We start from the raw sequence: 12,514 nt of genomic DNA on the forward strand, positions 1-12,514 counted from the left end.
GAGGGAGAGCAGCTGGGACACACTGAGTTTTCAGTCTTGATTCCATCACTGCATAACTGCATCGCCTTGCGGAACGGGTTCGCTGTGACAGTCCCCATGTGCCTTAATTCTTTCCCCAGAGGGCTGCTGCGGAGAGATGCCGGCAACACGCAGGCTTCAGGTCTCAGTAAACAATGCCTGTGCCAGGAGTTGGCACTTATGTTAGTCCCCACCTCGTCTCAAAAATCACTGACATTAATGAAAAATGATCAGGCTCAGTAGCCGAATTCTCTACTGGGAGGACCATGCGCGAATGCGGACTGCAGAAACAGACCCGTTAGACCCCCACCTCTACCCCACTGCAAGGCCCCGGGCAGTTCTTAGTGGTCATGGGGGGAAACCGGAGGAGGAGAGAAAGAAAAGGACCTTTGTGAAAGAGTTTAGGACTGAAACACAGTAACCTTTCTCCCCCAGTAAGCCCACAGATGCTTTTCCGACTCTGCCAAAGCCAATAAAACAATTTCCTCAATAAAGCTGTCAAACCCTCCAGAGGACAGGTAATAGTGAACACCTGTGTGTGTGGTGCGTCTGAAAGATTTTAAATGGCTGGAAGGAATGCTTCTGGATAAGAGTCTGGTAAAAATGAGCAGGAAGTGCCAGAGGACAGAGAGAGTTAACGGTTTCAAGTAGTGACAACTGTCAACCAGCAACTTTAGAGATTAGGAGAATGCTTCCTTTCCAGATACTTTGGGAAGAACTTTTCCCTCGCAAATCATAAAACTTGTAGCACCTTGCATAATGAGTCACAATGAAATCCATGTAAACATTTTGTTTTAATAAATAAGACCTACTCATGGCTTAGATTTTAAATCACATTTACAGATGAGGAGCACCTCTAGGCCCAAACAGATTAACAGTGAAACTACTATTGCGAGGATTGCATGCTCCCCACGCATCTGCAGCCTAAACAGCAGAGACCAAATGTCAGAAAACACCACACACCTCACCCTCTAGGCTCGAGAACTGACAGCAGAAGATGAGAGAAGAGCAGAGACTCGGTGAAGCTCCAGTAACCACCATCTGATACCCTCACCTTCATGCTACAAAAGCAAATGAAAGTCATGCTTTTAGATAAGCTAAGGAGGAGGTTTCCTGATCATAGTAAGTGAAACTTTCTCTCATGTTAACAATTAGGCCAAGGGCATTAGCTACAGAGAAGATCCACTGATAAATACAGAATATTAGAAGAACGAAGAGGAAGCCACACAGATATCTTGTTTCTTCAAACATCAGAAACTTCCACATGACAGGAAAGCAGTGGATGAACTCCACCTTGACAGAAGGTTTAGTCCAAAAACTTCCTGTTGGCATTTGCACCAAATAAGGCGCCCCGTACTTCTGGCATCATCTGTGAAGAAAGAAGATCTTTAGTAAGTAAATGCTGTCAACTGGAATATTTGGAAAGCACGGCACTTTTTTTTTTTTTAAGATTTTACTTATTTAGTTTAGAGTGTGTGTGTATGTGGGTAGGGGGAGGGGCAGAGAGAGGAGAGAGAGAGAATCTCAAGCAAACTCCCCACTGAACAGCTGAATCCCACCACCCTGAGATCATGACCTGAGCCGAAGTCACGAGTCAGACACTTAACCCACTGAGCCACCCAGGTGGCCCAAAGAGGCACATCTTAACTGCAAGTGGCAGGTCAGCAACCCCTACGTGGCTGGGAAGGAGACCACAAAGCTAAGCAGCAAGTCTGTACCTTTCTTCAGAACCCTTGGTGGGAAACTTACCCCGGTCACAAATTTGTGATTATGACTGACTGACTGCTTAAAGGGGACAAAGAAAAAAAACTAAAGGCATTATTGTTCAAGGCTTCTGTTAGCTGTGCTGCAGGGGGAAGAGATGATCCCTTAACAGTATTACCTCATAATATTCTGGATCATCTACTTTCTTTCAGCAAACAGTCACTGAGTGCCAGGCAGAAAACACATAATGCAAGTTTGTGCTGAGGCACTCATTCTTTACAGCAACTGAACAATCCTTAGGATTTAATCTCAAACTTCACAGGCTGTGCTGTCCAAATAGAGACCACTAGCCACGTGTGGTTACTGTGCATCTGAATTGTGCCTAGTGCAACCATGGGACTCAGTTTTTAATTTTACTTAATTTTACTTCATTCATGTGTGGATAGCAGCTACTCTAATGGTGAATACAGCTTTAGGGCTTAAGTTATCAGAAGATGATACTCAAGGTCAAAGTGCTCTCCTCTAAGACGAGCTAGCAGCCACAGCAGCAGACTACCGCTGCTGAAAAGAGGCCCAGCATTCTGAGGCACCTGAATTCTTACTCCCTAGAGATTATCTGTACCAACCTGGAAATACCTGAAGAGCCAGCAGCCCTCTGGCAAGTCCTTTAAACAACATTTACTTTAGTTTCTGCCATTCTTACTGGAGAAAGGACCCCGGGCAGCAGTAAAATGTGTACAGCAGAATCCTAAATAAACAAAACCCTCATTCAACCCCAAATCCATTCTCATGTAAATGGTGTCACCTTAGTAAATGTCACCTGCCTACTGCCCATTCAAGAAAATGCCACAAAATGTAGAAAGAATGACAAATCCCAAATGCGCATTATGTTCTCTGCATCACTTCAAAGTAACAACAGACCAACTAATAAGATGTATTCCCACACTCACCTGCTGGGCTATGAGATCCAGCCGGCTTTCTAGAGTATTGGAAACTTTTATTTTACGATCCCCATTATAGATCTCAACTCCACCAGCTCTACAAAGAACACAGGAGGTAACAATTTTATAGATTTGAGGAAAACAGACACATGGTACATTTACTTTCTTTCCTGAGAAGAAAGGTGTTTTGTTGCATGGAGTGTGTCTAAATACTGTAAGGGACCAATAGACACATGCAAAGAGCTTAAAATTAATGCAGAAAGCTTCTGAGGATTTAAGGTACGGAGGTTGATAATAACGGTCATTTACCAAGTGACTGCTATGTGCCAATCTGATTCTATGTTCTAGTGACCTAAGTTAATTCTAACAGCCCTCCCCAACAAAATGAAATGGGGAAGGATTTTGTCTGGGGAAGGATTTTGTCTCAGCTTGCAAATCAATCGCATCCTCATCTGAATATTTCCTAAAACCCAATCCTGCTAATTACCAGGGGTACTGATAAGGCCATATTCTAACTGTACTGTGTATCAGATGAAAGGTACCACTGTAATCTTGCGCCAAACTGGCCCTTAGGGAGTCCTGCCTCTCGCCACACCTCACTTCTGTTGTTCCTTTCTCCAAAGTTTCTAGCACTTAGAGGCTTAAGGCAGATAAGTCAAATTCTATTACAAGGAGTCCCCAGGGAATGAAATTCTTTCGTACATTAGAATTTTGTCAAATATTTTTCTTCTTCCTTTTTTTTTTTTTTAAAAAAAAAAGACATGGGTTTTTTTTTTGTTTTTTGTCTTTGGCATTTTTTTTTTTTTTTTTAGATTTTTATTTATTTATTTGACAGACAGATCACAAGCAGGCAGAGAGGCAGGCAGAGAAAGAGAGGAGGAGGAGGCAGGCTCCCGGCCGAGCAGAGAGCCCGATACGGGACTCGATCCCAGGACCCTGAGATCATGACCTGAGCCGAAGGCAGAGGCTTTAACCACTGAGCCACCCAGGTGCCCCTGGTGTTGTTTTTTATTTTTTTTTTTTAAAGATTGTATTTATTTATTTGACAGAGAGATCACAAGCAAGCAGAGAGGAAGGCAGAGAGACAGGAGGAAGCAGGCTCCCTGCTGAGCAGAGAGCCCCATGCGGGGCTCGATCCCAGGACTCCGAGATCATGACCCAAGCCGAAGGCAGCGGCTTAACCCACTGAGCCACCCAGGCGCCCCTGGTGTTGTTTTTTAAATAAAGATTTTATTTAGGGTGCCTGGGTGGCTCAGTCAGTTAACCCGCTGCCTTTGGCTCAGGTCATGATCCCAGAGTCCTGGGATCAAGGCCCACATCAGGCTCCCTGCTCAGCTGGGAGCCTGCTTCTCCCTCTGCCTGCCACTCCCCGTTTGTACTCTCTCTCTAGCAACTAAGTAAATAAAATCTTTTTCTTTTTCTTTTTTTTTTTTTTTTTAAGATTTTGTTTATTTGACAGAAAGAGCACAAGGAGGGGAGAGGGAGAAGCAGGTTCCTTCCTGAGCGGAAGGCAGGTGTTCAAATGACCGTGCCACCCAGGTGTCCCCAGATATTTCTTGAAATAAACAGGTTATGTGACAAAGACTGGGAAAAGGTTTGGCAAATTGTCTTCGGAAAACTTTAATGGACAATGAAGTTAATACTATATTCTTACTCTCTACTTCCTCCCCCTGGCATTTCTTTGTTTCATCTGTCTTCCGTTTCTCTAAACAGACTATATCCTTCATAAGGACGTTGTTGGCTCTGATGAAATCCTGACCCCACTGTTCATGCCACAATTCTTTGTTCTCATGGAGGGCGCGAGGGCAGAAAAGACCACCACTGTGGGAGAATGTCGCCTGAGGGCCAGGCACTCACTGAGTGTAAAGCCCAGGGCTGCCCATGACTTCTATCTTCCCAGTAACCCTAGGAGTCTTGGTCGGTATCCTTGTTATTTGACAAACAAGAAAACATGTTTAAATAGACTGAATAAAACAACAATATTTAAAATTCTACTTTAAATGAGCACTGGAATCAGCTCACCATTCCTTCTCTACAATTCTGAAATTCAATAAGCTAGCAGAACTAAAGTCTAATTTGTGTTTCTCCAAAAGCTAGATGACCTCTAGTCTTCCGGCAGCAAATGACTAGCAAATCTTTAGGTACTTATCCCTTGCAGTGTGAGTGTTCCCATTTAGAAATATTAGCATATTTGATCACAGGGTGTGTGGGGGATGACGCCTCAGACCTTGCTGGGGATATGATGGCACATGTGGTGTATGTTCTTTATTGCCTTTTTTTTTTTTTTTTTTTTAAGATTTTATTTATTTGTCAGAGATGGAGAGAGAGCGAGCAAGCACAGGCAGACAGAGAGGCAGGCAGAGGCAGAGGGAGAAGCAGGCTCCCTCTCAAGGAGCTCGATGTGGGACTCGATCCCAGGACTCTGGGATCATAACCTGAGCTGAAGGCAGCCACTTAACCAACTGAGCCACCCAGGCGTCCCTCTTTATTGCTTTTCTAAACACTGGGATTCAAAACATCTGGCCCCAAAGATTTCAGGACGGAAACGCATTCATTACCAGACAGACCCTGAACTAAGTGCTTTCTGTCCCATCTGCCTGATCATCACAACAATGATTATCTGACAGCTCAATAAAGATGTATATTGCGGGTACCAGGCACCGTGTTAAATGCTGTATAGACAGGACCTCATTTAAGCTTCTAAGAATTCTGTGAGGCAGGTGCTAGTCTCCCAATTTAGAGGCCCGGAAATCAAGGTTCTCTAAGATTTAATACTGAAGCTTTCTACACTAACTTATCTAACTTCTTAGTTTATAAAGCTTTTTTTTTTTTTCAAGATTTTATTTACTTGACAGAGAGAGACGCAGAGAGAGAGGGAACACAAGCAAGGGGAGTGGGAGAGAGAGAAGCAGGCTTCCCGCTGAGCAGGGAGCAAGATGCCTGGCTCAATCCTAGGACCCTGGAACCATGACCTGAGCCGAAGGCAGCTGCTTTAAGACTGATCCACCCCGGCCCCCTATAAAACATTTTAACATGTACAATCTCCTCTCTTTTCCTCACTTCATGAAACAAAAAAGTACCATTTCCATTTAACAAATGATGGAATTCAGTCTCCAGATCCCATAGCTCACAAAAGGCCAACTCGGGACTCAAACCTAGGTCTGGTGCTTTTTCAACTAGGTTTACAGATCCCAAGGACTTTCTGCAATGTTAGTCAATTTGTGCCTATGTGGCATTAGACCCACAAGCACAATCGAGGAAAGGACATTGGCTCTGACCTATCAGGAGCTCCTATTGCCTGGCCCAGCTGCACCAAGCTTATCAGGGATGCTGAAGAAATGTCCTGTCACTTCCGCACAGCACAAGTACCTCTGTACCTGAGGAACCTAACTATTGGGTTCTATCTGTCTATATAGCAGTCACTATCCTACATGACCACCTGTCTTATTTCTTAGAAACTCAGAGGTAGCAATTATCATCCTCAGCATCTACCATGGAGATCTGGACTCAGCTTTGAGTCCTGGGCAGAGAATTAGTGCTTCCTCTCTGCAGAATAAACTAAGTGACCACAGGAAGTTAGCTCCTTTTAGACTTTTAGAGCAAGTCTAGTTGGTTAATAAGAGAGAACAAAGTACTGAAAGAAAAAACAGCAAGACTCACAAGTGGCACACGGCCACGCCTTTATGCTTGTGGTAAAGGGTGCCTCAGAGAACACTTTGAACAAGACCCAGCACAAAGGCCATTTTCACAGTAAAAGCAGCTTAGACGTTAAGGGCAGGAACACTCCTTACATTTCCTCAGGCAGGTAGGCCTCCTGATCAATTTGGACATCAACATCTTTTTTGGTGGCAATTTTATACATTGGAATCGCTTTCTGCACTGCAGCCTGGAAAAAAAAAACAGAAAACGGTGCAAGGTTTTAGCAGAAAACTATGGAGCAAGTATACAAAAATCGGCCAACTATACAAGCAAGGCATATTCCTATCTATTTATCAAGTAAAAGAATAGATGCATTGTTGATGGAAATGTAAAATGGTGCAGCTATTGTGGAAGTGGTATGGCAGTTCCTCAAAAAAAATTAAACACTGAATTACTATATGATCCAGCAATCCAGGTAGAATTCTACCTCTGGGTATATGCCCAAAAGTGAAACCAGAGACTTGAATGGCTAACAGGACAACCATGTTCATGGCAGCATCATTCACAACAGCCAAAAAGCAGGTAGAAACAACCCAAGTGTCTAAGAGATAAGCAAAAATATGCACACAATTCATATGCATACAATTCAGCCTTAAAAAGGAGGAAATTTGGACCACTGCTACCACATGAGGAACCTTGAAGACATCAAGCAAGGTGAAATAAGCCCGTCACAGAAGGACAGATGTAGGATTCCAGCAGTAGGAGGTACCCAGTGCAGGCAAATTCAGAGGGAGAGGAGGTAGGCTGTCAGGGATCGAGGGAATGGGGAGTTAGTAGTATTTAATGGGGACAGAATTTCAGTCCAGGAAAGTGTACATGTTCTGGAGAGGGATGGGGTCACGACTGCACAATGTGCATTTATTTAATGCCACTCTACACCTAAAATGGTCAAGTTTGTACTCTGTCCTATATACAGTTTACAATTTTAAAAACAAATGAGCACACTAGGAAAAAAAAATGCTATACTATAATCAGAGTGATAAAATATAATTAGTGGAAAGTCCTATCTAAATAATACTATGCATGAGTACACATGTAAATAACACTTTCTTTTTTTTTTTTTTAAAGATTTTTATTTATTTGACAGACAGAGATCACAAGTAGGCAGAGAGGCAGGCAGAGAGAGAGAGGAGGAAGCAGGCTCCCCGCTGAGCAGAGAGCCCGATGTGGGGCTCGATCCCAGGACTCTGGGATCATGACCCGAGCCGAAGGCAGAGGCCCTAACCCACTGAGCCACGCAGGCGCCCCGTAAATAACACTTTCTTGAAGGAACTTTAGTTGGCAACTCAGACCCGCCTCCATAGAATGCTCATCACCTTGGGGAACTTTCCAGTATGTCTAGCTCTCTTTTTCACAGGTTCATAAATGAGGTTGTCAACACAGACATGGATCTAGGTTACTGAAATGGTTCATAAACGAGTATCACAATTTATTAATTTCCAGTGCAAGGTGAAGGGAATGAGCATTTGTATTTTCCAGCTGGCATGTTTTCTTTCCTAGATGACAAGTTACTTGGGAGAAAAATTATATAAGGGTACAAATACATTATGTATTCTAAGTATATTAATTTACAGTAAGAAATGTAATTGCTAAGGGACTAAGCACCCAATCCTTCTCCGAAAGCAAGCTGCATGGAAGAATTTTATTTCATTATTATTTTTTTAAAGTTATTTTTTGTTTGTTTGTTTGTTTTACAGAGAGAGAGAGATCACAAGTAGGCAGAGAGGCAGGCAGAGAGGGGGGGGAGCAGGCTCTCCGATGAGCAGACAGCCCGATGCGGGGCTCGATCCCAGGACCCTGAGATCATGACCTGAGCCGAAGGCAGAGGCTTTAACCACTGAGCCACCAACAAAACAAAAAAAAATTTTTTTTTTAAGTTTTTTATTTAAGTACTCTCTACAGCCAACATGGAGCTCAAACTCACAACCCCACGATCAAGAGTCGCATGCTCTCCTGACTGAGCCAGCCAGGTGCCCTGCAAGGAAGAATTTTAACCTCAAGAGCGACTGGATGACACAGAATCAGAGCCAGGGAGTTCATTCAGATTCCTGGGTCCTTCATTCTAGAGCACCCGTCTAATTCTACAGCCTGTCTGGACTCTCCAGGGAGCCAACGGCCATCCCCCAGAAGGGGGGCAGCATCTCCCTTAGCCAGGACATGAAAGAACACCTCGGCATCTGCCTCTGGAACTGCAGCTGTGTTTTCACTGCTGCAACCCTTTTGTCTTGTACCCCTACACTTCTCCCAACTATAGGAATACATACTCTGGGAGTAGTCTGTCACTTTCAAATGGCATGGCCTAACTTTGCTCCAATACTGTGTGCTGCTTTTATGGCAGAATCTTCAGAAGATTATGGTGTTACAGAGCTCCCAGAAAGGCAGGAAGGTACTAACTCAGAAGGGGCAACTTGATCTTCTTTACGAAAAGAAATTAGAGGCTTAGGTACACTTAAGTTACTATCTATAATGTGTTAAGATACCTCTAATTTCTATGGCTGAGCTATCCTCTATTAAAGCATGCATTTCATCCTAACATTCTGATTTTTTTAAAAAAATGGGTTTCTTCTTTAAGCTCTTTACCTTTACCAGAGGGAAATCCTGCTTCCTGCAACGAACAATCATTCGGGGCTCCAACAATTGGTACAAACCCTGTAAGACAATCAGATGCAATTGTCAAGAAATGCAATTTATAAAATCCGAAGCAAAATAAAATATTTTTATAATTATTTCATGTAGTTTGTAAATAGACAGAATACACAGTATGAGAACATGGAAAGAAGCTTTCAATATCACAAACCAGATAAACACACCTAAGGCTCCAGTGGTAGAAACAAAATTGATATGGGAATCTTCTCTCACATCAACTAAGTGGAAGCCAAATGTTATTGTAATTAACCTAAGTAAAATAAGAATTCACAAGCAAGCTGCAAACATTTAAAATGTATATTGTCTTTGGTCTGAACCCAAAATCTAAAGCAAGTATTTTAAAGGTGAAATCAAATTAGGGAAGTTTTGTTCTTCAAGAGGGACACAGTGAGATAGAGAAGGGAGGGAGAGAGAGAGAATCTTAAGTAGGTTCCATGCCCAGTGCAGAAACTGATGTGGGGCCTGATCTCACTACCCTGAGATCATGACCTGAGCCAAAAATCAAAAGTTGGACACTCAACCAACTGAGCCACCCAGGCACCCCTCAAATTAGGGAAGTTTTTTTTTTTTTAATTTTACTTTTTTAAGATTTTATTTATTTGACAGAGAGAGATACAGTGAGAAAGGGAATACAAGCAGGCAGAGTAGGAGAGGGAGAAACAGGCTTCCCTCTGAGCAGGGAGCCCGATGCACGGCTTGATCCCAGGATCCTGGGATCATGACCCGAGCTGAAAGCAGATGCTTAATGACTAACTGCCTAGGTACCCCAAATTAGGGAAGTTTAAAGCTGGAGGTTGCAAGCAAATTTGACCATTGAGTTCTAATTGGACCATTGGATCTAATTGGATCAGACTTTTCCTACCCTTTTATATGGTCTTATGAGTTCTAAAGGACTTATAAGACCATATAAAAGGGTAGGAAAAGTCTGATCCAACCAGTATTACTGTCCCCTCATGCATGAGAAGGAAGAGAGCAAGGAAGAAAGCTAAGATAACAAAATAGGAAAACAAAACAAAACAAACAACAACAACAAAAAACTAGAGCTGGTCTCTAATACATCTTGTCAATTTTGTAAGAACTCTGGCTACTAGTGGTAGGTCGAACCTATAAATTACCTGGAGGACCAGTCCATCCAGCAACACTTGGTACCTGGTTGTATCTTTTACCACTTTGCTGAGTCTCTGTTTTGCTTCATTTAGTAGGTCCTACGAAGAGTAGAAAAGAAAAAGTTATCCACAGGTAGTCAGGGCAGTCAGCTCAGAACTCACCGTGAGGATTGTCCCGGCCCATGCCCATTTGCTTCACATTATATTACTGTTTTCATTCAACACACATTCCAAGATAAATGATAAACCAGATGCTGTGTTAATCACTATACCCTCATACAAGGAAGCAGGAAGCAACATCACAGCTCCCAGGAAGTTCATGCTCAAGTAGAGTAGCCCAGATTATCAATCAGTTCAGAAAACTACAAAACTGACTAACATGGAAAAAGCTACAGGATACAGATTTAAAAAGCAAGCTACTAATATTAAGACTGTTGTGCAGAGACACCTGGATGGCTCAGCTGGTTAAGCGTCTGCCTTAGCTCACGTCATGATCTCAGTGTCCTGGGATCAAGCCCCACGTCTAGCTCCATGCTCAGTGGAGAGTCTGCTTCTCCCTCTGCCCCTCCCCTCACTCATTATTTCTCTCTCAAATAAATAAAATATTTAAAAACAAAGACTTGTGCAAGTTGATTCCATTTTTTTATTAGAAAAAAAACAATATCTGGATAGAGAGCAAAGTATGTAAAAAATCCAGCAGCACTTGATACCTGTTGTATGTTCTAGATACAAGGCTAGATTATCAATGATTTCAATTTTCCTCTTAAGTTTTTTTAAAAGATTCTATTTATTTACTATTCGAGAGCGAGAGAGCAGGGGGAGTAGAAGAGGGAGACAGATCAGCAGCCTCCTTGCTGAGCGTGGAACTCGACATGGGGCTCAAGCCCACATCCCTGAGTCATGACCTGAGCTGAAAACAAGAATCAGATGCCTAACTGACTGAGCTACCCAAGTACCCCTAATATTTTTATTTAAATTCCAGTTAGTTAACATATAGTATATTAGTTTTGGGCACACAATGTGGTGATTCAACGCTTCCATACATCAGCCGGTGCTCATCACAAGCGCACTTCTTAATCCCCATAACCTATTTACCCCATCCCCCCACCCATCAATGATTTCAACTTTTTTTTAATTTATTTGACAGACAGAGATCACAAGTAGGCAGAGAGACAGGCAGAGAGAGAGGAAGGCAGATGCTTAACTGACTGAGCCACCCAGGTGCCCCTGATTTCAATTTTCTTTTTGCTAGTTTGTAGTTTCCAATTTGTCTATAACAAACACTGACCTTCTATAATAAAAATAACTAGGGGCGCCTGGGTGGCTCAGTGGGTTAAAGCCTCTGCCTTCAGCTCAGGTCATGATCCCACTGTCCTCGGATCGAGCCCCACATCGCGCTCTCTGCTCAGCAGGGAGCCTGTTTCCCTCTCTCTTTCTGCCTGCCTCTTTGCCTACTTGTGACCTCTGTTAAATAAATAAAATCTTTAAAAGAAAAAAAAAACTAAAATAAAAATTTAAAGGAATTACCAGGAAACAAATCACTTACGGTTGAGAGAACACAGTGGAAATTACTCATTAAGTAATAAGCATGTATTGGCTTACCGGTGAAAAGAGAAGTCAAGTCTTTAAAAAGGCAAAGAAAGTGCCTCTATTTGCTCTACATGGTCTATTCTACTTATTATGATCTCTGAAAGCTGTTTCTTGATACTTTAAAGAGGAAGGAGAGACACATGCTCACCTAGAGGTCAGTCAGAATTTGGGGAGAGAAGGTGCAGAGGAGTAAGTAGCCTTCTATGCTGAAAAGCCCTTTATTTGGTTCTGAGAATTACCCTTGATCGCCAGCCCCTCTGAAACCCACTGCCCTGCAAGACACCTGAAGTGAACTCTCACTTCACAATTTGTGCAGAGGTGAGGGCACCCGGACTCTCACTCATGCATCTAATGTCAAGCAAACATTTATTTCATTTGATGTCTACTAAGTGCAATTAGACCAAGATTATTATTTTTTTTAAAGATTTTATTTATCTGACAGAGATCACAAGCAGGCAGAGAGGCAGGCAGAGAGGTGGGGGGAACAGCCCCACCCTAGTTTCTTTAGCAGATTCCTTTTTTAGGGGTTATCATAGGAATGCCTCTGTCAGCTAAGGGCTTTAAAGCAGAAGCTGACTGAGGATCAGTAAATGGAAATAAAGCCAACCTGAGATGATCCCACAATGGGAAAAATTGTAAAAAAAAAAAAAAAAGTGACCATCATCTAATAATTACACAATAGAAGAATGTCTTTTTGGACATTTTGTTAACTTTTTTTTTTTTTTTTAAGATTTTATTTTTAAGTAATCTCAACACCCAACGTGGGGCTAGATCTCAGGACTGTGAGATCATGACCTGACCTGAAACCAA

At 42.5% G+C, this 12,514-nt stretch overlaps 1 protein-coding gene across 1 annotated transcript in view; it reads right to left on the reverse strand.

Annotated features, from left to right (window-relative positions):
* Nucleotides 1–918: 918 nt before the first annotated feature.
* ATP6V1E1 (ATPase H+ transporting V1 subunit E1) overlaps nucleotides 919–12,514 on the reverse strand; it is a 37,464-nt gene continuing 25,868 nt past the window's right edge. Inside the window, exons 5-9 of the mRNA XM_032844400.1 lie at nucleotides 10,124–10,213; nucleotides 8,943–9,011; nucleotides 6,455–6,549; nucleotides 2,673–2,760; nucleotides 919–1,387 (exon numbers count right to left, since the gene is read on the reverse strand). Coding sequence (XP_032700291.1) covers nucleotides 1,325–1,387; nucleotides 2,673–2,760; nucleotides 6,455–6,549; nucleotides 8,943–9,011; nucleotides 10,124–10,213 — 405 coding nt within the window. The 3' untranslated portion in view covers nucleotides 919–1,324. The remainder of the gene's footprint in view (nucleotides 1,388–2,672; nucleotides 2,761–6,454; nucleotides 6,550–8,942; nucleotides 9,012–10,123; nucleotides 10,214–12,514) is intronic.

Source organism: Lontra canadensis, unplaced genomic scaffold (genome assembly GCF_010015895.1).
Source record: "Lontra canadensis isolate GAN:19392208 unplaced genomic scaffold, GSC_riverotter_1.0 scaffold153, whole genome shotgun sequence".
Taxonomy (NCBI): domain Eukaryota; kingdom Metazoa; phylum Chordata; class Mammalia; order Carnivora; family Mustelidae; genus Lontra; species Lontra canadensis.